Source organism: Aethalodelphis obliquidens, unplaced genomic scaffold (genome assembly GCF_003676395.1).
Source record: "Aethalodelphis obliquidens isolate GAN/ISIS:26980383/991018 unplaced genomic scaffold, ASM367639v1 scaffold70, whole genome shotgun sequence".
In the NCBI taxonomy this organism is placed as follows: Eukaryota; Metazoa; Chordata; class Mammalia; order Artiodactyla; family Delphinidae; genus Aethalodelphis; species Aethalodelphis obliquidens.
The window spans coordinates 7,765,496-7,791,848 of record NW_020838014.1 but is presented as its reverse complement, the minus strand read 5'-3'; the positions used below and the strand labels follow the sequence as shown (position 1 = coordinate 7,791,848).

Here is a 26,353-nt window from a genome sequence, read left to right as displayed (position 1 = left end):
GTTCCGTTGATCAATGTCTCTGTTTTTGTGCCATGTCATACTGTTTTGATTACTATAGCTTTGTAGTATAGTTTCAGTTTGGGAGCATGATACCTCCTGCTTTGTTCTTTCTCAAGATTGCTTTGGCTGTTGAGGGTCTTTTGAGGTTTCATACAAATTTTAGGATTATTTGTTCTGGTTCTGTGAAAAATACCACTGATATTTTGATAGGGATTGTCTTGAATCTTAGACTGCTTTGTGTAGTTAGGACATTTAAACAGTATTGCTGCTTCTAATCCATGAGCATTGTATATCTGTTCATTTGTTTGTGTCATCTTTAGTTCCTTTCATTAATGTCATATAGTTTTCCCAGAAGAGTTCTTTTACCTTTTAGATTTATTCCTTGGTATTTTATTCTTTTTGATACAATTGTAAATGAGATAGTTTTCTTAATTTCTCTTTCTGATTATTATTAGTGTATAGAAATGCAACAGTTTTCTGTATTTTGCATCCTGCAACTTTACTGAATTTATTTATTCTAATAGTTTTTTTTAATAGCATCTTTAGATTTTCTACAGATAGTATCATGTCATCTGCAAACAGTGACAGTTTTACTTCTTCCTTTCCAATTTGAATTCCTTTTATTTCTTTTTCTTGTCCAATTGCTGTGGCTAGAACTGCTGCTACTATGTTGAATAAAAGTGGCAAGAGTGGGCATCCTTGTCTTGTTCCTAGTCTTGGAGTAAATACTTTCAGCTTTTCACCATTAAGCTGAGGGTTTGTCATATATGGCCTTTATTATGTTGAGGTGTGTTCCTTCTGTACTTACTTATTGAGAGTTTTTATCATAAATGGATGTTGAATTTTGTCTAAAGCTTTTTCTGCATCTATTGAGATGATCATATGATTTCTATTCTTCAATTTTGTTTGTTGGGAGTTTTAAAATTACTGATTCAGTTTCAATTCTGATAATGAGTCTGTTCATATTTTCTACTTCTTTCTGATTCAATCTTGGGAAATTGTCCATTTCTAAGGATTTATCCATTTTTTTTCTAGGTTGTCCATTTTACTGACATAACTGTTTGTAGTAATCTCTTATGATTCTTTGTATTTCTGTGGTGTTTGTTGTAAGTTCTCTTTCTTTTCTGATTTTATTGATTTCAGTACTCTCTCTTTTTTTCTTGATAACTCTGGCTAAAGATTTATCCATTTTGTTTATCTTTTCAAAGAACCAGCTCTTAGTTTCATTGATCTTTTCTATTGTTTTAGTCTCTGTTTCATTTATTTCCACTCTGATCTTTTTTATTTCTTTCCTTCAGCTAACTTTGTGTTTTGTTTATTCTTCTTCTTCTAGTTCCTTTCAGTGTAAGGTTAGATTGTTTATTTGAGATTTTTCTTGTTTTCTGAGGTAGACTTGTATTGCTATAAACTTCCCTTTTAGAACTGCTTTTGCTGTATCCCATAGATTTTGGTCGTTGTGTTTCCATTTTCATTTGTCTCTAGGTTTTTTTTTTTTTTTGCGGTACGTGGGCCTCTCACTGCTGTGGCCTCTCGCATTGTGGAGCACAGGCTCCGGATGCGCAGGCTCAGCGGCCATGGCTCACGGGCCTAGCCGCTCCGCAGCATGTGGGATCTTCCCAGACCGGGACACGAACCTGTGTCCCCTGCATCGGCAGGCGGAGTCTCAACCACTGTGCCACCAGGGAAGCCCTCTAGGTATTTTTTGTTTTTTTCAATTGATTATTTAGTAGCTCATTGTTTAGACTCCATGTGTGTATGGGGTTTTTTTTGCAGTTTTTTTCTTGTAATTGATTTCTAGTCTCATACTGTTGTGGTCGGAAAAGATGCTTGATATGATTTCAGTCTTCTTAAATTTACTGAGACTTGTTTTGTGGCCTAGCATGTGATCTATCTTGGAGAATGTTCCATGGGCACTTGAAAAGAATGAGTAGTCTCCTGTTTTTTGGATGAAGTGTTCTGTATATATCTATTAAATCCATTTGATCTGATGTGTCATTTAAGGCCAGTGTTTCCTAATTGATTTTCTCTCTCAGTGATCTGTGCATTGATGTAAGTGGGATGTTCAAAGTCCCCTATTATTGTGTTACTGTCAATTTCTCCCTTTACATTTGTTACTATTTGCTTTATGTATTTAGGTGCTCCTATGCTGGGTGCATATAAATTTACAATTGTTATACCTTCTTCTTAGATCAATCCTTTTGTCATCATGTAATGTCCTTCTTTGTCTCATTACAGTCTTTGTTTTAAAGTCTATTTTGTCTGATATAAGTATTGCTACCCTAGCTTTCTTTTCATTTATATTTGTATGGAATACCTTTTTCCATTCTCTCACCTTCAGTTTCTGTATGTCTTTAGATCTGAAGTGAATCTCTTGTAGGCAGCATATATATGGGTCTTGTTTTTGGTCCATTCAGCCACTCTCTGTCTTTTGATTAGAATATTTAGTCTATTTACATTTAAAGTAATTATTGGTAGATATGTACTTATTGCCATTTTGTTAATTGTTTTCTGTTTTTTTTAATTTCTTTGTTGTTTTTTTTTCTTCTTTTGCTCTCTTCGCTTGTGATTTGATGGCTATCTCTTGTGTTGTATTTGGATTCCTTTCTCTTTTGTTTGTGTATCACAGATTTTTGGTTTGTGGTTACCCTGAGTCTCATATATAACAGCATAAACATCTATATATTTCACTACTTTTGTCTTTTAAACTTCCTATTAGCTTTATAAGTGGTTGATCTACTACCTTTACTGTATTTTTACCTTTACCAGTGAGATTTTTTCTTACATAATTTTCATATTTCTAGTTGTGGCCTTTTTTTCTGCTTAAAGAAGTCCCTTTAACATTTCTTTTAAAGCCTGTTTAGTGGTGCTGAACTCTTTCAGCTTTTGCTTGTCTGTAAAACTCTTTTTATCTCTCCTTCAACTCTGAGTGATAAACTTTTTGGATAGACTGTTCTTTGTTGTAGGTTTTCCCCTTTTATCACTTTGAATATATTGTGCCACTCTCTTCTGGCCTGTAACGTTTCTGATGAAAAGTCAGCTGATAGTATTATGGGAGTTTCCTTGTACTTGTTGCTTTTTTCTTCCTGCTTTTAAGATTCTGTCTTTATTTTTAATTTTTGCCATTTTAATTATAGTGTCCCTTGGTGTGGACCTCTTTGGGTTCATTTTGTTTGGGACTCTCTTTGCTTCCTGGACTTGGATGTCTGTTTCCACCCCCAGTTTAGGGAAGTTTTCAGCTATTAATCTTCAAATAAGTTCTCTGCTCCTTTCTCTCCCTCTGTTTCTTCCGGGACCCCTGTCATGCAAAATCAGTATTCTTGATATTGTCCCAGAGGTCTCTTAAATGGTCCTCATTTTTAAAAGTTGTTTTCCTTTTTTTCTGTTTAGCTTCAGTGATTTCCACTACTCTGTCTTTCAGATTGTTGATCTGTTCTTCTGTATCATCTAATCCACTGTTGATTCCTTCCATTGTATTTTTTTATTTCAGTTATTGTATTCTTCAGCTCTGTTTGGTTCTTCTTTATATTTTGTAACTCTTTGGTAAAATTCTCGCAGTGTTCATCCATTCTTCTCCTGAGCTTGTTGAGCATCTTTATGATCATTACCTTGAACTCTTTATTGGGCAGGTTGCTTATCTCCACTTTGTTTAGTTCTTTTACTGAGATTTTGTCTTGTTCCATCCTTTGGAACATATCCTCCATCTCCTCATTTTGCCCAATTCTCCATGTTTATTTCTATGTGTTAAGTAAGTCAGTTATGTTTCCCGTTATTGGAGAAGTGGCCTTATGTAGGGGATGTGTGATAAGGCCTAGCAACATGCTCCACTCTGATTACCAGAGCTATATGTTCTGGGGGTGTCTCCTATGTGGGCTCTGTGCACCCTACTGTTGTGGCAGGGATAACTCCTGTGTGCATGCTGATAAGTGGGGCTGGTCCCTGGCCTGGTTGACTGCAAGGCCATGTCTCATGCAGTAGCTGTGGGCCAGCTGGAGGGAAGGGTAGGCTTCCCATGCAATTGACTGTTTGGCTTGAGGGGGCTTTGGGGCTGGTGCTAGCCTCCTGGAGTGCAGGACTTCCACTGAAGTCTTGAACCCCTCAAAGTCATCCAAGAGGGTTTGAATCAACTTCTTCCAAGCTCCTTTTAATGCTGATACTTTGACCTCTTACCACGAATCACAAATGAGCTCAATAATATTTAGAATGGTGAATCCTTTCTAGGAGGTTTTCAATTTCCGTGCCCAGATCCATCAGAGAAATCTCTATCTATGGCAGCTATAGCCTTACAAAATGTATTTTTTAAATAATAAGACTTGAAAGTCAAAATTACTTATTGATCCATGGGCTGCAGAAAGGATGTTGTGTTAGTAGCAATGAAAACAACATTAATCTCATAGCACATGTCCATCAGAGCTCTTGGGTAACTAGGTGCACTGTTATTGAGCAGTAATATTTTGAAAGGACTCTATTTTTCTGAGTAGTAGGTCTCAACGGTGGGCTTAGAACATTCCGTAAGCCATGTTGGAAATGGGTGTACTCTTACCTAGGCTGTGTCGGTCCATTTATGGAGCACAGGCAGAGTAGATTTAGCATAATTCTTAAGGGCTCTAGGATTTTTGGAGTAGTATTCAGTAAATAAGCATTGGTTTCAACTTAAAGTTACCAGCTATATTAACCCCTAACAAAAGAGCCTGTTTTTTGAAGCTCTGAAGCCAGGCGTTGACTTCTCTCTAGCTGTGAAAGTCCTAGATGGCATCTTCTTCCAATACAGGGATGTTTCATCTATACTGAAAACCTGTTGTTTAGTGTAGCACCTTCATTAATTATCTTAGCTAAGTCTTCTGGATAAGTTGCTGCAACTTCTGCTCAGCACTTGCTGTTTCACCTTCTGCTTTTACGTTAAGGAGATGACTTCTTTCCTTAAACCTTTCCTTAAACCAGCCTCTGCTAGCTTCAAACTTTTCTTCTGCAGCTTCATCACTTCTCTCAGCCTTCATAGAAATGAAGAGAGTTGGAGCCTTGCTCTGGATTAGATTTGACTTAAGGGAATATTGTGGCTGGTTTGTTCTTCTATCCAGACCACTAAAACTTTCTCCATATCAGCAATAAGGCTGTTACACTTTCTTATTATTTGTGTGTTCACTGGAGAAGCACTTTTAATTTCCTTCAAGAACTTTTCTTTTGTATTCACAACTTGGCTAAGTGTTTGGTGCAGGAGGCCCAGCTTTCAGCCTATCTTGGCTTTCAACATGCCTTCCTCACTAAGCTTAATCATTTTTAGCTTTTGATATAAAGTGAGAGACGTGTGACTCTTCCTTTCACTTGAACACTTAGAGGTCATTGCAGAGTTATTAACTGACCTAATTTCACTTTTGTTGTGTCTCAGGGACTATAGAAGCCTGAGGAGAGGGAGGAAGATAGGAGAATAGCTGGTTGGGGAAGTGGTCAGAACACACACATTTATTAAGTTCACTGTCTTACATGGACACAGTTCATGGCACCCCAAAACAATTAAAGTAGAAACATCAACAATCACTGATCACAGCTTATCATAACAAATACAATGATAATGAAAAAATTTGAAATTTTGTGAAAATTACCAAAATGTGACACAGAGACATGAAGTGAGGAATAGCCATTAGAAAAATGGCATGACAGATTGGTTCCATGCATGGTTACCACAAACCTTTAATTTGTAAAAATGCAATAAAGCAAAATGCAGTAAAATGAGATAAGCCTGTATACAAGATTTTCTGTTTGCTGTCTTTCTTGGCTCATCCAGCAACAGTTAGATGAGCAAGAATGGACATGAGCATTTGCAGGCCAAATTGTGACTATTAGTATGCTGGGCTGTTGTTATTCAAATGACTGGTGTTAACTCCACAGAAGTCTAAGTAGTCTTAGAGATAAATTCTTGCTTACATACACAGTAAAGAAAGAATGTGAGTAGTTGAAAGTTTTATGGAGTTAGAGGACTAGGGTTTTTCAGAGGGATTGATTGAACATTGAAATTATCAGCTCTTCATCAAATATTTTTAAACATGCATTATTATTATTCTTTTCTGTTGACCATGGGGCCAAAGTTTTGTTTGCATGAGTTGGCATAGATTTGTGTTTGAAGAAACAAAAGAAGGGAGGGATTGAAAACAAAACTACATAAAAATGGAAGTTTGGGGCTGTATTTCATGTTTTCTTTTACCCTTGATATTTAATAAAGATTATTTTCCTTCTGTTACCTTCTCCTGTTCCAAGGTTGTTGCCCCAGGCATGTTCTCTGGAAATGGGAACGATATGCATTTACCATCTCCAGATTTAGGTATTTTCCTCACAGTGCTGGTTTCTCTGCTTATCTGGGATATTCTGGGTATGAGCCTACAGTTTAGAACCTTTTGAGCTCTTGGGTTTAGACAGTTCTCAGTGATGTGTGAAGGAAGTTTGAATTGAATATTGTCCACAGGTGAATAGGGTTTACTTTTGGCTGAAGATATAGAACCTCAGTGACCCAGATAATAATATAGAAATGACCCAAATGTTAGGAACTGAGCCTGTGCAAACCCTGACTTCAGAACATTTAGTGCGACTTTGTATAAATATTCAGACCGGGCTTGCCTGGTGGCGCAGTGGTTGCGGGTCTGCCTGCTGATGCAGGGGACGCGGTTTCGTGACCCGGTCTGGGAGGATCCCGCATGCCTCGGAGCGGCTGGGCCCGTGAGCCATGGCCGCTGAGCCTGCGCGTCCAGAGCCTGTGCTCTGCAGCGGGAGAGGCCACAACAGTGAGAGGCCCGCGTACTGCAAAAAAAAAAAAAAAAAAAAAAAAAAAAGATTCAGACCTTCTATCATCCATTAGCGTAATACACTGATTATGGTGTTCCAGTGACTTGATTCTTAGGAGTAACATTTACTGTTACCAGCCAACGATTTAAAAAAATCCTTCCTGTGGGGAAGGATGCCTATGGGGAAATCTGAAGTTGTTCCCTGGGTTTTCCCCATTTGGTTTTGGGAAGTTTCCATGATTTTATATAATAACATATAACAATTTAGATTTTTCCATTTTCACTTTCGACATAATTTTGTCCCTTATTCTTTCTTTTTAGGGTCTACCTCTAAATTAACAAACAGTAGAAATTGTCTACTCCATTTAAAAAGCATTCTGAACAATTTAAGCTAAAGGAACACTTTGTTTCTTTTGGGTGGGTATCAAGAAAATTATATATATTTATAAAATTCTTTTCCGGCAAGGGTACTTAAAAGCATGTATTTGAAGTTAAGGGTTTTTTGAAAAATGGAGCTGTGCTTAACAATGTAGTCTTTTACAAATTTTACAAAGGGAGTGTTTACTAAAAGCACAGGAAATTGGTGACAGGCAGAGTTTGTCTCTGATAATAGAACAGATAGAGACCATAGAACAGAACAGATAATAGAAGATATAAGACAATGGAATAATACTTCAGACTGGCCTTTTATGACCACTAAGTAGTACAGAAATATATAGTCCTTTGTGTGGAGAATAATTTAACTCCAAATATGATATAACTTCTTACCCTGTGTTGGGTTTTATTACACTAAGATCCTGACCCTTTTGGACATGAAAACCTTGTAACTATTTTGGTCAGTGTCATTTTACAAAGGGTTAGATACTTACAGTGAAGAAATACATTGGAGCTATTTTGGACCATATTGGTGCTTATTGTTTTGTGGATGTGTGTCAGTGTATCTACCCATGGGGAAAATGGTACTGTAGAATAAAAGCATACTATCACTCTAAGACACTGATGAAAGAAATTAAAGATGATACAAACAGATGGAGAGATATACCATGTTCTTGGATTGGAAGAATCAACATTGTGAAAATGACTATACTATCCAAAGCAATCTACAGATTCAGTGCAATCCCTATCAAACTACCAAGGGCATTTTTCCCAGAACTAGAACAAAAAATTTCACAATTTGTATGGAAACAAAGACCCTGAATAGCCAAAGCAATCTTGAGAAAGAAAAACAGAGCTGGAGGAATCAGGCTCCCTGACTTCAGACTATACTACAAAGCTACAGTAATCAAGACAGTATGGTACTGGCACAAAAAACAGAAATATAGATCAATGGAACAGGATAGAAAGCCCAGAGATAAACCCATGCACATATGGTCACCTTATTTTTGATGAAGGAGGCAAAATATACAATGGAGAAAAGACAGCCTCTTCAATAAGTGGTGCTGGGAAAACTGGACAGCTACATGTAAAAGAATGAAATGAGAACACTCCCTAACACCATACACAAAAATAAACTCAAAATGGATTAAAGACCTAAATGTTAGGCCAGACACCATCAAACTCTTAGAAGAAAACATAGGCAGAACACTCTATGACATAAATCACAGCAAGATCCTTTTTGACCCACCTCCTAGAGTAATGGAAATAAAAACAAAAATGAACAAATGGGACTAATGAAACTTAAAAGCTTTTGCACAGCAAAGGAAACCATAAACAAGACCAAAAGACAACCCTCAGAATGGGAGAAAATATTTGCAAATGAAGCAACTGACAAAGGATTAATCTCCAAAAGTTACAACCAGCTCATGCAGCTCAATAACAAAAAATCAAACAACCCAATCCAAAAATGGGCAGAAGACCTAAATAGACATTTCTCCAAAGAAGATATACAGATTGCCAACAAACACAAAGAATGCTCAACATCATTCGTCATTAGAGAAACACAAATCAAAACTTCAATGAAGTATCACCTCACACCAGTCAGAATAACCATCATCAAAAAATCTACAAACAATAAATGCTGGAGAGGGTGTGGAGAAAAGGGAACCCTGTTGCACTGTTGATGGGAATGTAAATTGTTACAGCCACTATGGAGAACAGTATGGAGGTTCCTTAAAAAACTAAAAATAGAACTACCAGATTACCCAGCAATCCCACTACTGAGCATATACCCAGAGAAAACCATAATTGAAAAAGAGTCATGTACCACAAAGTTCATTGAGGCTCTATTTACAATAGCCAGGACATGGAACCAACCTAAGTGTCCATCAACAGATGAATGGATAAAGAAGATGTGGCACATATATATAATGGAATATTACTCAGCCATAAAAAGAAACGAAATTGCGTTATGTGTAGTGAGGTGGTTGGACCTAGAGTCTGTCATACAGAGTGAAGTAAAGTCAGAAAGAGAAAAACAAATACTGTATGCTAACACATATATATGGAATCTAAAAAAAATAAGAAAAAAAAGGTCATGAAGAACCTAGGGGCAGGATGGGAATAATTTGCAGGCGTAGAGAATGGACTTGAGGACACGGGGAGGGGGAAGGGTAAGCTGGGACAAAGTGAGAGAGTGGCATGGACATATGTACACTACCAAACGTAAAATAGATAGCTAGTGGGAAGCAGCCGCATAGCACAGGGAGATCAGCTCTGTGCTTTGTGACCACCTAGAGGGGTGGGATAGGGAGGGTGGGAGGGAGGGAGACGCAAGAGGGAAGAGATATGGGGATATATGTATGTGTATAGCTGATTCACTTTGTTATAAAGCAGAAACTAACACACCGTTGTAAAGCAATTATACTCCAATAAAGATGTTTAAAAAAAAAAAAGCATACTATCTTAGCTTAGCATTCACTTGGAATTTTTATGCCTGTTTTCTGCATTTGCCGTTTAGATGTAAATTATTTGGCTTCCGTTCAAACCATTTAAATCAATTCTTACCATAATACACATGGCTTAAGATTCACGGGGGAGGGTGTTTCTCTATTCATGCAAATTTTAAGATAGGAACTTCCAAAGATGTTTTAGGTTTGTGAAGATTAAAAAGTATGGTTCCACTTTCTCAACTTTTCATCCCTGTTAAAGGCCAGGGAATTTGCACCATTTTTTCCTCCATATTTTACTTTTCTACTCCTTACACAGTATGATATCAGAATTATTAGGCACAGTCACATTTGAGTATCCCCATGCTTATTAAAATTGGAGCCTTGGAATATTTTAAACACATAAACTGATTGTTGAGTTTGTTAAAGGGTTTTGTCAAAATTAGAGATAGTTAGTTCATTGAATATTTTATGAATATTGAGTATACCTGCTGCATTCCAGGCACTGTTCTAGGTCCTGGTTATACAAAGATGAGCCAATCATGGTCACTGCCTTTAGGGAATTTGCTCAGAGGTAGAGAGAAATTGGTGAGCCTGTATTTATAATGCATCTGCCCAAGATGTAAGGGGAGTACAAGGAGGGACATGTAAATCAGACTGGAGGGTCTCTGAGGGCTTCTTAAGGAAGGTAATGCTTTATTCGTGAATTGAAATATAAGTAGGAGTTAGCAAGATGGAGAAGGAAGAAAGGGAGGGGAAGTATTTTCCAGGTGGAAGAATGTGTGTGTAGAGACGATTATTAACAAATTGGTCACGTGATTTATAAGTATATGTGTATTTTTCATATCTTGCATTTCATATGGAAGAGGAAGTCCATTTTCATCCCCAAAACTAAGAAATTAAAATTTAACTCATAAGTAAATTTTTTCTGCAGTCTTTAAAAATACAGCAAAATAAAAGAAAAAGAAAAAAACACAGTGCATAATATATGTTAACATAGTACAGCAAATGTGCCAAATTTTGTTTTTTGCGATAAATCCAACATTATAAAATAGGACAAAAATTGGAATTTTTAAAATGAAAGATTACTATGGATTCACCAACTCACTGGGATGAATATCTTTATAAAACTAAAAATGCTATTAATAATTAAAAAAATACCCTTACGTTATTTGTAAATTCAGTTTTTTGTTGGTTATATTTTCTTAAATCAAGGCATTCCTGCTTTTGAAAAGTAGTAATATTTTGCTATGAATCTTATAGCTTAAGCCTTAATTTCTGTGGATCTGGTATTATCATCTCTTAAGTAGAAAACAAATGTTCTATTAGATGATACCTTTAAGGGGCATAGAAATCCTCAGAACGCTATCAGGAAAATAAAATTAATATCTCCCTTGTTTCATTGATGTGCCTTTTAATCAAGGCAGATTTCAAGGAGGAAGACAGATGTTTCTCCATTTTGTTTTTCTTTAAATGTACTACTTGGGATTTGAAGCTTCTGCACTTCTTCTGTTTGTTTGGATTTTTTTTTTTTTTTTTCCATGGCTTAATCCCAAAAAATGGAATAAAAAATTTAGCGAAAGCTTTGTTGTTTGAAATTGCAGGGTGCTGCGAGACTTATTGCAAATCCCTGATGTCTCCCTGTCTGCCCTCAATTCTCCTATTTTTGGTAATAATGCAAGCAGTCATTTTAGAAAACTTTGCTTTGTTCATTTTACTGAGCCTCTTCCAGCACCATGTGCCTGAAGCAATAGCAGCCGGCCACAGCCAAGGTCCTAGGGCATAAACTCAGACTTCATCTTTCTCAAATGCTGCTACTTGAAATTTGCATAAACGTTGAAAAGAAGATTAAAGGGGCCCTCTATGCCTCCTCTTCACATATTTTAGGAACCCCAGCCATTCAAGGCATTAAAATGTCTTTTGAGTCATCAGGGGACGTAAAAGCGCAAACAGATGCCATCCTGCAGACAGAGGGAGCAGGATATGAAAAAAATCATGTGAGACAGACAACAGAGGCTTATTTGAAGAGGCTGCAAAGCAACAAGTAATGCCAATTTAAAACGATTACATGTTAATGCAACAAGTGAAACACGTTTGAAGGCTGCTCAGATTACACCGGCTGGGGTGCAGACTTAATTACTCATGTTAGAGATTCCTAAAACAAAGGGAGGCTTTTAAACCAGTGATATGTAGCTGGCATGATACTGAAAAGCCCTGGAAAACCTAGGTAAATGCCTAGAGGAAGTTTTAAGGACAATTCCATTAAGTCTGGAGATCTTGGGCCTGTCCCTAAATGGGCAAATTCCTTAGGCACTGGAACTGGTAAAAATCAATGACAGTTTATTCTGTTGTTTGCAGTATTTATATATAAATGAGGCTGATAAACTTTACTAGAACCTTGTCTGGACTGAGTTATACTCACTGCTCAACAACAAAGGTTTGTGTTGTATTTCTTAAAGGTTCTTTCTGGAGTGATTCTGAAATTGATATTGAGAGGGTCTGCTAGAGGTATACAGTAAAAACAATTTTTATTTTACTCCTATTTATCTTAGAGTCATTTGGGTTGGTCATTTTCTGTCTGTCCCTGTTCCTAACTTACCTAGATTGTGTGCACCATGAGAATAGGAATCGTTTGTTTTGTCCCTGTTTGCTTTTCATGCAGTGCTAGGTAGAGGGCCATACTCAGAGTAGTCGTTCAACAAGTAGCAAAAGCACCATGTTAACACTGAATGACATTTTTGCTCATATATAGTGTTACTTTACCTTTCATGAATCACTTCTCCCTATGCTTGCAGTGCTATACTTTTTTTTTTTTTTTTTTTTTTTTGCTGGCAGTGTTTTTTTTTTTTTTTTTTTTTTTTTTTGAGCAGTGAGTGACTTTTTTTGTAGTAGTTCAGGATATCTTTTACTAGACCTTTATTGGTGGCAACTGGGAAGAATTTATTCCATTTATTGATATGTCCTAAATTGCTTAGGGCTCTTCTATTTTTCCAGATTTCTCAGTTTGTTAAACTGGGGTTTGACTGATACAACAAGTTCCTCTAAAGCCACCGTTTATCATGGAATCAATTACAAAGAATTTAAGTACCTACTATGTGAGCAGTCCTTTTTTGAGCTCTTACTATGTGTCAGGCATTGTTCTAGGCTCTTTAAATGTATTAATTTGGTTCATTCTTGCCAGGGCTCTGAGAGATTATTTTGTACATGAAGAAATGAAAGTACAAAGAGGATACAGAGATAGACAGTAAACGGTGGGGCTGGAATTCCAGCTGAGATCCTGATTTCAGCATTTATGCTTTCAATCACTAAACTATATTGCCTCACATACACAGAAGAGAAGAAATGGTTTCTGTCATCTAGGAACTTAAACGTGTAAAAACAGAGAGAGTTAGGAGACAGTACAGAATTAAATGCTAAATTGTGAGTTATGAGTGTTCCAAGGGTAGGGGTTGGCCTGTGAGGACAGAACCGTCCAGGGGAAGCTTTGTGGGCCAGGCAGAAGGTGAGCTGGGCCTGGGAGGAAGGAGCAGAATTTAGATAGTAAAGGGGAAGTGGCAATCAGAGGAAGCTGAGATACTAGTGGAGGCAAGGAACTGAGTTCACAATGGTCTGTTCAAGCAAGAGGCTGCATTCAAAGCGGTTCGAGGTGAAGTGCTGGGTGCATAATGTAGGCTGCGATCTTGAAGGCCAGGGTGAGGGCTTCGACTGGAAGAAGGAAGGAATGACTCGTCCCTGGAAGAAAAGGTGCCAAGCTTGGCTCTGTACCTACCGAAGGTACTGCATCCACCTCTCAACTGGTTCTTCTGAAGCCAAGCTGAGAATAAGTTCTGAAAACTGAGTAAGAACTGAAAGCCACTGCAGATTAGCGAGTGGTGGACTGACCCTTGTAACATTGTCATTCTGGGAGGTTAGATGGGATTAGAATAAAGTCCTTACCATTTGCGGGGGAGCTGAGAAAATGGGTGGCTTTGGCCTAGTCTAAAATGGGGTGACTTTCATAAGCTTATATAAGAAAGGAAGAAAAGCCTTCACACACTGGAACATTTTACAGTCTTGACTTTTTTCAAACACAGATCTGGTTGTGTTGCCTCCCTTGCTTAGAGCAGCCCAGTAGTTCATGCTCACCCTTAGAGCAGAAGCCGTAATCTAACCCCTGCCTGCCTTCCTTGCTGTTTCCTATTACCCTCCCTGTTGTTTAATAATTTCTAGCCATACAGACATGGAATACCAGTCTCATTCCCTCTCCAGGCCTTTACGCTTGCTGTTTCCTCTGCTTGGGATCACTGTTTCCCTATATCTTCATGATTCTTGTTCATTTAAGTCTTAGCTCAAAGGAAACCACCTGAGAGAGGCCTTTCCTAGTCACTTTATCTAAAGTAGGTCCCTACACCTCCAGCCTTCCTGATTACGTTGTATCCCATAACTGGGTTCTGTTTCCAATAGAATCTATCACTTAACCGCTGTGAGATAATAAATAAATTTACTTATTCATTATCTGTCTTTCCCTAGTAGAAATAAGGTTCATGAGGACAGGGACTTTATTATGTTAACCATGGTTTCCCTGACATCAGGGCCTGCACCTCACATAGTAGATGCTCTGTAAGTACTTTTTTTTAAATGAATTTGGCTGCTCCCTGAGGCTTGTGGGATCTTAGTTCCCCGACCAGGGATTGAACCCGTGCCCTCGGCAGTGAAAGTGTGGAGTGCTAACCCCTGGACCTCTGGGGAATTCCATCTGTAAATATATTTCTGAGTATTGGAAGACTAGTCCCCAAATATGCAGTAGAGAAAATGTGTGAAAATTGGAAATATTCTAGATATTGTGTCACATTGCCAAGTGATGGAGTGATGAAATTGGAATCCACTGCTTCTTTTTGTTTTTGCCCTTTTTGGGGGCAGGGGGCACGTACATATATGAGACTGATATTCGTCAGCCAGCATTTATTGAGTAACCTCTGTAGCTTAGATGAAAATTCGGGAAAAAGTCACTCCTTTTGTGAGTGACCGGTTTCTCTGAGTCTATTAAAACATCAGTTTAATGTCTAACTGGTATGATGGAACTTTTTTTACTTTACAAATATAAAGCTGCTTTTAATTTTATTGTTAAATTGAAGTGTTTTACGTTGGGAAAAAAGTAAATTGAATTTTGAAATGAGATCTTTCCCAGCCTCACTGTCATGGTTTTTAGTTATCAAAGTTTTAACTTCTATATTTATGACAAATAATTACAGTATTCATTTAGAAATAGCCTCTGAGCAAAGTTGTGAGTCTCAAATTTTACTTGGTTGTCGTTGCTGTTATTCTTCCAGGCAATACATTGTCGTCTACATCATCCAGGGCTTCTGGTGGATTATGTAGTCTCAGGGGATTCCTTAAAGTGGACCACCGTGCCTTAGTACAGGAGTTGTGTCCAAGTGTGGCTCCTCAGAGTCACAGCATCAGCATCACCTGGGAACTTGTTAGGCATGCACATTCCCAGGCCCCCTTTAGACTGACTCACTCAGAAACCGGGGTGGCGGGGGGTGGAGTCCAGCAATCTGTGTTTTAACAAGCCCTCCAGATGATTCTGACACACACTAAAGTTTGAGAACCGTGGCTTAGTAAATGTTAAAGGTTCAAGGTAGCATGATCCTACGGATTAGCCAAACGGCATTAATTATTAGCCTTGTGAGCCTACCTCCTTTTTGGTCCCTGAATTTGATTGGTTCACGAAGGCTAGGCTGTGAAGTTATTTTCTAGATTGATTGCCACATATTGACCTTAGGTTGTTTGTATTTCTCTGCACCTGTCACTGTGATGATTTTCCGAGATGCTTAATAGGAACAGACTGTGATTTTTTTTTTTTTTTTGCACCCATGGCTTTCTGAGTCATGGGTGGCTGGCTTCTTTTGTCCTTCTGGATAGATTTCTCTAGGTACCAGGCATGCCATTCATCTACTTTTAATGAGGGAGTTGTCACTGTTGGATCACAGGGGATCCTTCAGCAGCATTTAGTTTACCCCAGTTTGGTTTACAGGTTGGGAAATTGAGCCCCCATGAGGTTGTGCTTTTCTTGCAGTAGTGCAGCTAGTTTGTGGTAGATCCAGGGTTTCAGGACTCCTGACTCCCTCCACTGCCCCAGGATTCCTGCAGGGGGAGGCCAGAGCTGTGGCTTGCTCTGGGCCTGCGGGACATTCCTCTCCTATTTAAAGAAAAAAGCAAATAGAAAAAAAGTCAGGAAGTTCTCATTGAAACTAATAAAAGTGTCTAAAGAGAATAAAAAAATCAGTTTGAGAACTTTGGTATGGAGGAAATAACCTGACATTAACTGTTTTAATTATAGTTGTTGCATTGGGCTTATCAGTGTGGGAAGAGGGAGCATTTGAGCCCTACAGGGAAGTGGGATATGGACAACAAGATGACCCTCTTCCTGAATATGCCTGCGCAGGCTGCAGCCTAGTGACTGCTTGTGTGATACCAATAGCTGTCATGGAGACGGGGCTGGACTCAGTAAGGCCCAGCAGTGTCACAGCTAGTGCTATGGAGGAATGCCCCATGAGGAGGCCTCTTAACTTCCTTGGCCTTCGCTTTCTAATATGTGGGTATAATAATACCTATTTTGCCCCTCTTGAGAAGAAAAATGTCACATGGTGGGAAGCAGTGTATTACTGTAGTTAAGAGCACAGACTCTCTCATGAGATCCAGACTCCCTAGGTTCAAATTCTGGTTCTTGCACTCACTGTTGTGACCATAGGCGGGTCACTTATCCTTTCTGTAGGATGGGTTTAATGAAATTAACTACTTCATAGGGTTGTTGGGAAGACTGAATTAGTCTGTGTAAAGGGCTTAGAACAATACCTGGTATTTAGTAAGTGCTATGTGTTAGCTGCTATTGTTATCACTAGTTTTTAAAAATATTATCATCTTAAGAGCTGAGATTTTTGTAAACATTCTCAAAGGGTTTCATCACTTGATAACAGTACTGGGCAAATAGAAGGCTCTTATGCAGTAATTGTTAATGGAGGAGCTGTTCTAACATCCAGCTTGTGCCTGGGCCCTGCTGTGAGAAGAAGCTGGTTTTAATGCCCCGGAAGGGCAGACCTAGAGCCTCTGATATTGCAGTTTATTCATAGAGTGGTACTCACAGAGGAAACTCAAAAGTGGAGACTTCTCAGTTTTGCTTTCAGGTATTTATACACGAACCATCCTAGGAGATGAAGATCTTAATAATCTTCCAGAAAAAGTTCATGGACTTCAATTTTGATTTTTATTGTTTGACAAGTTTTCTTTCTGTCTCGCCCTTCCACTTGTTATTAGTATTCTTGATAAGCATTTTGGTGATGAAAATGCCAACTCTAAAAGCTAAACAATCAAGGTACTGTAATTATCCAGCAAACGAGGCTTTGGGTGGCCCTCCTCCTCTTCTGGCTGAAATCAATGAAAGTTTCTACTATTGCTGTTTATTTCTGGGTAGTCTGCTTTTGGGAGGGATTAAGATGATGAAGTACCTTTTTATTAAAGGGACTAGGGTTCAAGAATTTGAGAATTATTGTTTTATTTATATATATAAAATTAACTTCTCATTTTTTTGCTTTAATCCCCCCTCCTCTACAATCTCTATTTATAGTCTACTCCCCATCTTTGTGTGAGCCCCTTAAAGTTAGAGATTATGTTTTATTCATTTCTCTATGAATTCCATTTCCCCTTTTTCCTCTGGATCCTAATGTAGTGTCTGGTACACACTAGGCTCTCAAATACAGTTTGTTGAATGAATATTATTGATGTTTCTGATTATTTCTTGAAGTGGCCTGTTTTGAAACTTCACCTGAGGCTTAAGTAATTCATTAATATCATGGTGACCTAGTATCTACCCAGGTCTTCCTAAATATTCATTGATGAATCCTTACATTGCTCATCTGAAGTATCCAAATCCCAAGATGCTCATGGCATATCATGGATAGTATAGCTTTAATTTTCTTAGTATCATTGGGAAATAGGGATGTAACAGCCAGAGCGATAGAGGCACAGAGAATTAAGAGGATCATTCCGGACCACAGAACAGTTATCATGGGAAGAGACTCTTGGGATGAGCTTCTGTACTTCTATGACTGCAGGAGCCAAAAGATAAAAAGATGATTAAAACTCTAAAGGGAAACCTAAATCAAGTTGGATATGGGAACGAATGTTGACCCAGATTGGATGCTGTTTCTCTGATGTCTGAGGGTTATGACTAGTGACTTATTTCTAACGTGTATTTGTTTTTGTTTTTAGCATTGCAATGTCGGGACGGCTATGAGCCCTGTGTAAATGAAGGAATATGTGTTACCTACCACAATGGTACAGGGTACTGCAAGTAAGTTTTTCTCTGTTTTTTTCCTTCTTTATGTATTTTACTTTTCCTCAATAGGAAATTGGACAAGATTTGGTAATACTGCTCTATTTTTAATACCTCTGTGAAATGTTACTGGTTCTCTAACTTTTCTGATGTAGTTTTTGTGGGGGGTGAGGATGTGGATGTCAGATAAATGGCTAATAAGAACTTACTGTCTTATCTTTTTCATCATGAAAAAGACTTTCAGTGAGTAGCTAGTTAAATATAGCTGAGTACATTCTTTTACATTTTCAGTTTAAGGCAAAGCCTCAGAATCGCTTCTCAACGTGTTAGCTGTGATCTTGTTTTAAAGTCAAACCAAATAGATGTTAACTTTAATTCTGCCTACTGTAAGTAAATACTAGTGAAATACTAAGTAAAGCCATGTGAAACTTTTATCTAATATAAAAAATCAATTCTGAAAGAGAGACTGTGAGAGAAGATGCAGACATGCTTGTAGGGATGGGGTGGGGAGCAGGGGCTGTGGCTGAACGTCATTATATAGGTTTAAAAGAATAAGGATGAGGAGTAGATAGGACTGGGGGTTAGACTAGTCCTCAGGAGCATTTCTTTTCTTTCTCTCTGATCAGCCTCTAGTGTAGCCATACTTTTTGTTTGAGGAAACCTGTGAGGTAATCTCATAAATTGCTTCTCTAGGTTGCCTATGGATAATTTTTTTCCCTCTTCAACCTCAATTGAAAATTTTTGATAGGAACATGTTTCCATTCTATTTCTTTAATGGAAAATAAGATTTGGCAATATAACATTTATCTTCTTTAACACTTTTATGGGATATATTTGTTCTTTGCTTTGGTAGAAGTATTTGCTTGCTAAGCATTTTTTTAAAAATTAATTAATTAATTAATTTATTTTGGGCTGCATTGGGTCTTCGTTGCTGTGCACAGGCTTTCTCTAGTTGCGGCGAGCGGGGGCTACTCTTCGTTGCGGTGTGGGGGCTCCTCTTGTGGAGCACAGGCTCTAGGCACGTGGGCTTCAGTAGTTGTAGCACGTGGGCTTCAGTAGTTGTAGCATGTAGGCTCAGTAGTTGTGGCTCGCGGGCTCTAGAGCGCAGGCTCAGTAGTTGTGGCGCACGGGCTCAGTTGCTCCGCGGAATGTGTGATCTTCCCGGACACAGGGCTCAAACCTGTGTCCCCTGCATTGGCAGGCAGATTCTTAACCACTGTGCCACCAGGGAAGCCCTTGATAAGCATTTGAAGTGAGTTTATCCAACATGGGTTTGTTTCTTTTCTGGATATTTAACTGAAAAACATAACTATGATAATGACATTTTTCCAATCAAGTCTATTCTGACAACAGGATCTAAGTTCTTTAATGTTATGAACAAGAATTTTCCAAGTCAGAAAAAATTTTCTTCACCAAAGTGAAAATATTTTAAGCTGTGATGACAGTAAAGCTTAACAATAGGTTGTTTGGATTGGAATAAATATAACACTGGAAGTGAAATTTTTTATGTAACTGATTATGGGCTGTTCACTTAGTTTTTCTAGCTGGGAAAAAAAATCCAACCAAAAACATGTGATGTAGTCTCCTCTAAGAATGGAAACACAACTGGAGATAATAAGGAAAGGAACTTGGTACCTTAGAATTGGCCACTGAAATCTTGTTAATCTCTTTGGCATCTGGTTTGGCATCTTAGTTACCTGCTTTATTCTATTATTTATCTCTCTCGTGGTAGTTAACCCATTATACTGTGATCATTTGTTGATGTGTTGGTTTCTCCCACTAGAGTGTGAAGTCCTGGTCTTGTGTGCTTTTGCACAGTTAATGCCTAGTACAGTGCCTGGTATGTAGCTAGCGCTCAACGATATGTTTCTTGAACCAAAGGTGCTCAGTAGATATCACTCACATGTCTTTAAATCTGTTTGTCTTAAATAAGTAGATACTGTCCTTTCCTCTGAGAATTTTGTTGGCTTCATGTAGCATTCAGGATGGTAGTACTACACAGAGAGGCAATTTAGTTCTATTTAGAGATAATTCAACTTGGTGACTTATGCAGGGAGAATTTCAAATACGTTCTAAGTGTTGACCTACATATTTGTGGTCTGACATGGGGAACGAGGGCTGTAGAGGAGACCAATCTCTGAGCACTTACCAGGAATGGACACTAAGGGACATTTCGGGGAGAAAACAGATTTGTGAGCTGTTAGTCTCAGACTCTGCAACCAAGGTGAGAGAGACAAAGTTGACCCTAGTTTTTGGAAGAAGCATTGCTAGGAAACAGGGAACTCACTTTGTGATTGACAAAAATGGAGCTGCCTGAATTCTGTCCCTGGATACTTGTTAATTATTGATGGGGTGGGTTGCTTATGGATATAGTTCTGGATTTAGTCCTGGACATCCCTCAGATGTCTTCCAACCCTGTTGTGAGGGAAACAAGCTTCTAGAGAAAAGGAGAGTAAGGGAATAAAATGGGCAAGGCCATCTTTTCGGGAGACCGATGTGAACAACAAACCTTGTAAAAAGAGAACGTTTCTCTACTTCAATAAAAGTAATGTTAGCATCTTCAGGAGTATCAGTGTCTACATAAGTGGACACAGGAAAAGCAAGAACAATATCAGGGAAGCCAAATCAGTCGTCCTACAGTGCCATGCCAGCCAACCTCCACAGAACGTTAAGAAAAATTTAAGTAAAAGTACCATTTATTTAGCAGACCTTTCAGTATATCTTCACCAGCTTTGCTTTTTTTCCCTGGGGAAAGAAGTTACTCCAGCTTGCTCAGTAAATACTGTTTTCACAAAATGGTAATAAATATTAGAACACTTAGAAGGTTTATAAAAATTACATCAGATATGCAGGACATATGATTGTCTTTTTATCCGTGAGATTGCTTAGTGGATTAGGAAAAGAAAGCTGAGGCCAAATTTTTTTTACTGGGGTGGGTGGGTAGGAGTTAATGGAAAATGTTTTAAAGTAGAAGGTATCTGACTGTCTCTTTAAAGAGCATAATGTTATTGATTCAGCTAAATTATAATGGTTGTTTATGAAAGTTATAGAAATCCTTGATAAGATCACATTGACAGATGAGGATAAGTACTTTTAAAGGTTAGTTTTGTACACAGCTCAACTGTTTTTTCTAACTGTTAAGAGTCTAAGTACTCTATCAGTCTGTGATTAGATTGGGAGCCAGACAAGGAGAAACGGTGTAATCTTGCATAAAACTCAATTATTGCTCCTAAATAGTTGTTGTCATATCTTAATAAAGCCCTCTCACTACAGAGAGGTAAGGCATTTCATTCTCTCGCTTGTCCTACTGGGAGGTGTAAATATATAATTAAATTTGGCTGTCATTAATCACTTTCAAGTTGTTTTCTCAGGCTTTCAAATATAAACCATTCCAAATCCCACTTTGATTAAAAATCGTGGGCAACTCAAGTTCACTAGAATGTTGGGGGTGGGTGAGGTTATGATTTGTAAAATTCACAAAATGTGTATTTTTAAGGACGCATTTATCATAGTTATTTAAAATCCTTGTTTGCCAGTTCTTTAACATCTGGGTTGTCTTTGGACATGTTTCCATAAACAGCTCTTTAACTCGACTGTGGGTACAGTTTCCCTTTACTTCATGTTTATGGTAGTTTTTATTGTTTTCTGGACATTGTGAGTGATGCATTTTAAACTTTATCTTCTACTAAAGAATGTTACTGGAAGATCACCTTGATGCTATTTGGGCTGTGCTATGGGGGGTCTGTTTTGCTCTTAGTCTGGTGGTGCGTCTTGGTCTAGACTTGGGCTTTAGATATAATCCTTACTCCCAAGGTATGACCCCTCAGTGGGTTCAGTGAAAAGCGTGAGGTTTTTACCATATTCTGGGGTGTATCCCAAGCCCCTCTAATTTGGTAGGATTTAAAGTAAAACCTCTGACTCCCTGGAACCATGCTCAGCTTTTCAGCCTTCCAGCTCTTGCTTTCCATTGTGTTCCTAAATATCATCTTGTTGTGGAGTTATATTACATATTTTCGGGCTACCTCCTCTGTGGTTCTGTTTTTTCCAGGATTTCTCCTCCTCAAATTTCAGCTACTTTGACAATTCTAGACACCTTTGACTCTTTAGCTCAGTAAGACTTGCATTCTCTGCTTGCTTTCTGTTTCTCTTGTGCTTCACGAACTGGGGAATACTCTTCAGGGAAAAAGGTGTATAAATGCATGTTTCATATACGTAGTTTGTTTTTTCCTTCGAGGCTCATATCCCTTGTAATTTCTGCCCGCTTTGATTGCTCTCTGGTACCTTTAATATTTTGTCTGGAGTTTATAATTATTATGAACGGGTGAGTTGATCTAAGTTACTCTGCCATTACTTTTAATGGTAAGAATTATAATCTTAAAGGAGTCTTTCAAAGTTTTCTACATACCACTTAGGAGGTAACTAGCACAATATTTGTTAAACAATGGAAAGTCAGCATGAGCTATATAGGCTCCTGTGCATAGGTGATTGCATTTGAGAATCTGTACTTTTTGCCAAAGTATCTAACTAGAAACTACATTTTTTTTTTTTTTTTTTTTTTTTTTTGCGGTACGCGGGCCTCTCACTGTTGTGGCCTCTCTCTCCCACTGCGGAGCACAGGCTCCGGACGCGCAGGCCCAACGGCCATGGCTCACGGGCCCAGCCGCTCCGCGGCATGTGGGATCCTCCCGGACAGGGGCATGAACCCGTGTCCCCTCATCGGCAGGCGGACTCTCAACCAGTGTGCCACCAGGGAGGTCCTTAAAGTAAATTATTATAAATAGAAAATGTTATAAAATATAACTGTGTCACATTTTACCTAAAATTTATCTATTAGGTATAAGAAACGTTAAACTTTAACAACTAACAATTTTCCTTGCCGGGATTAGAGAGTAGTGTTGGTGGTCCAGGCCTCCAAAAGCCATCCAAGAAAACTGGAGCCATCGCCTTCTTTGTCCTCTTGATAAGTTTCTGTATAGTTGCGAGAGAACAGAGATACTCAGAATCTTCCAGAGCCTTGCTTATAGTAGAGGATGCGTTATCAATGTTTGTGTTGTGGCCATACTGCCCTAGAAAGGCATTTTCAAAAGTCATGACTGACTCAGCATTTTCCCCTTTCACTCACCTTGTTGGTGAGTGCTGTTCAGGGGCAGTATCAGATCAAAGAAATGCACTGGGAAGAATATCAACTGTTAAACCACTTTCTCTTTTTCTGCTGAAACTGGTTCTGCCAGCAAGGTTCCTTCAGTTGAGGTGAATAATACTTTAAGGCAATAGTTCAAAAATCAAAATGAATGCAAAAATTATGATTAAAAATATCCAAATTTTTAAAAAAGATAAAATCAGTACTGCTGATTTTTTTTTTTTTTGTGCCACGCTCCTGTATGGTTCAGTCTGGCACTGGTGAGTGGATTAAGGCATCTGGAAGAGCCCTGCTTGGTGACATGGAGAGGACAGGTTTCTATGCCAGATAGACTTGAATTTGAGCCCTAAATCCTGTCAGTAATTGGATCTTTGGCAAGCTGAAGAATATTATGCTAGCTAATATTTATTAATCACTTATTACATACTAGGCTGTGTGCTCAGTTAAGCTCTTTACAGGTATTATTTTAGTCCTCATGTAAGGTAGAGAGTCTTGATATCCCTGTTTTACCAATGAGTGTATGGAAACTCAGAGAGGTTAAATAATTTGCCCAAGATCACGTAACTCTTAAGTATCTGACCTGAGATGTGCTCTTTGAAAATCTGCTTTTGCTCTGAGTCTCAGTTTGCTTATTAGTAAAATGGGACAAAATTACCTATTTTAAAGTGGTATTTCAAACAGGACCTTCTGAAAAGGAAGTGTGGAACATTAAAAAGTGTATAAAAGGTAGATTTTCAGATCAGGATTATGATTAAAACTCTATATATAGTTCCTGATTTTAAAGTAGAGACATAGGTAGGCCTGGGCAGCTCATAATACTACATAATACTAGTTCAATACTATTGAACTTGCTTGTAGCTACATGAGTGTACGTGGGCCAGGCTTGGCTAATGCTGCAATTCTGAGAAGTGGCCTTGCACTTGAAAGTTCAGTGCAATTAATGCAGATGAAATATAAGAAGAGAGCAGTGAAGGTGGGGGTAGAGGATATTGTGTACTAAAATGCTTTTTAGTAGAGAAAACTAAACTTAAAAACTTGAAACATCTCCCTTCTTTTTCCTAATGGAAGATGAGCAAGTCCAGGCAGATTTTATGCACCTGTGAAACTGAGACAGACAGGTTAAATTCTACAACTTCTGATAAACGGTGCTGCCAGCACAGAAGCCACAGGTTGTTAAACATAGTGCCTTATACTTGCATTGCGAGTTATAGATGTATAGATACATGTATGTCCTGTGAGGCTTTCCTTGTTTAGGACTTGGGGTCTGGACCCTTTAACAGTACTAAGCTATTCTTCTTATTAACACTTATGTCCTTGAAAGCTCCTTTAACAAATATGTTGTGTCCCTGAGGAATTTTTCATAAAAGAAGTCTTGATGAATAGCTTCTTATCAATATATAACAACAGAATTCTCATGTTCTTTTCAGCTGATTTTTATTCTTAGGTTGGAAGCTTTATAAACTTCAGTGTTAGGTAGAGAAGCAGGAGGAGGTGGTTCTTAGGCTCTGCCTGTATCCTTTTGCCTGTCTTGGGTCACTGCCAGTAAGTTAAAGCAACTAATTTTGGCCCGCAAACCTGGCATGAATAGATAGGAGTTTAGTGAGGCTTCTTTCAACACCATCCCCAGGTTAACCATAATCCTAAGTGAAGTTTCTTTCTCATTGTTCCATTGTGGCATGTCAGCACCATTAATTTCGTATAGTAATTCCTTTATCCCCTTTTTTCTTGTGACTAAGCAGGATGAGAAACATTTCTCTTTCTCGATTTGGAGTAATTAATTAAATCCTTCATTTAAAATTTGGCTATCTGTCTTTCATCAGGGCTAGCAAGATTGAATACAAAGGGGTTGAAGAAGTCAGAATGTGATAAAAATGTAATTATCTAAAAATTTCCAAGTGCTTTTTTCTCTGTTAAGCTAGCATAAATGTGTGGGCGTGATGGGGGTTTTCATTAAGTCCTCTTCTCAGCATCCTGTTGCTAGGAATTTTGTAGGTAGAAATGAAGTTTAGTGTTTCTTCCACCCCATCATGTGAGAGTGTGTGTGTGTGTGTGTGTGTGTGTGTGTGTTTTGTGTGTGTTTGTGTTATGTGAGTGTTTTGTTTTCATATTTGTCTTAGTTGTGTTTTATTTTACATCTCGATGTAAGGTAATTTACAATTTGTCTGGGGCTTCCCAAAGTTTTCTATGTCCTATTTATCCATCATCAATAATCTTCACTAGCACTTCATCCTCTGTGTCCAAAAATATATTACTGACTCTTATACTGGTGCCTTCAGCCTTCCCTTATTAATGCAGTTATCTTCTGTTTAAAATGTTCTTCTCCTAAACAGTCTCCTACTTGGACGTTTATGAAAAGGTCTTTATGAAAAGAAAGTGAAAGCAAAGACTAATAAAGGCATTATTTAAGTAACAGGTGGTATTACTCAGGAAACACATCCAAATGGAACATTATATCCATTTCTTTTCTTCATATAAGTATGAGGAGAAGGTAGGGGTTAATAAGAAAAGAGGCTGATTAGACCTTATGTAGAATAGTAGCATTTAGGGCACTTGAGTCTGTATAGATTCAGTAAATTTCCTGCAGTTACTATATGTATAGTCCTGAACTCTGAAAGTAAGACTCTGAGGCACTTTAGGATCCTCACTCTTTGTCTCAGTCTGCACAGACCAGGTGGCTTAACCAACAGACATTTATTTTCACAGTTCTGGAGGTTGGGAAGTCCAAGATCAAGGAGCTGGCTTACTTGGTTCCCTGTGAGGACCTGCTTTCTGCTTTGTAGATGGCCACCTTCTCACTATATCCTCACATGGTAGGGAAAGAAAGCTCTGGTCCCTTGTCTCCTTTTAAGGGCACTAATCCCATCATGAGGACCCCACCCTCATGATTTCATCTACCTAATTATTTCTCAAAGGCCTCAGCTCCAAATGTCATCACATTGGGGATGTTGGTTTCAACGTAAGAATTTTGAGAGGGCACACTCAGTCCATAGCACTCTTCAAAGGAAAGTTTAATATTCATCAAACTGCCGTTTATTGAGCTGACTACTATGATTGAGCACTGTGCTGGGTGTTGTGAACAGACATAAAGGCCGAGAGGAGGCCTGTGCTGTCTGACTTTCTTATTCACAAGTACCTGTACTGGGAGTGTCTGCTAATGAATGTTGTGTTTTTCCTGCGTAAGACATGGTGGCAGTCCTCTGATGTCTTGCCATCTTGTTGGGGAGATGAGGCATATATATGTGTGGGTGTGTATGTATATGTGTATGTGTGTGTATATATGTGATCGGAAGAGCGTCGTCCGTAC

The 26,353-nt window shown here is 38.4% G+C and overlaps 1 protein-coding gene across 2 annotated transcripts in view; it reads left to right on the top strand.

The window, feature by feature from the left end:
* NOTCH2 (notch receptor 2) overlaps positions 1-26,353 on the top strand; it is a 179,681-nt gene that overhangs the window by 36,515 nt on the left and 116,813 nt on the right. For both annotated transcript variants that reach the window (XM_027090961.1, XM_027090963.1), the window contains exon 2: positions 17,846-17,927. In XM_027090961.1, coding sequence (XP_026946762.1) covers positions 17,846-17,927 — 82 coding nt within the window. The remainder of the gene's footprint in view (positions 1-17,845; positions 17,928-26,353) is intronic.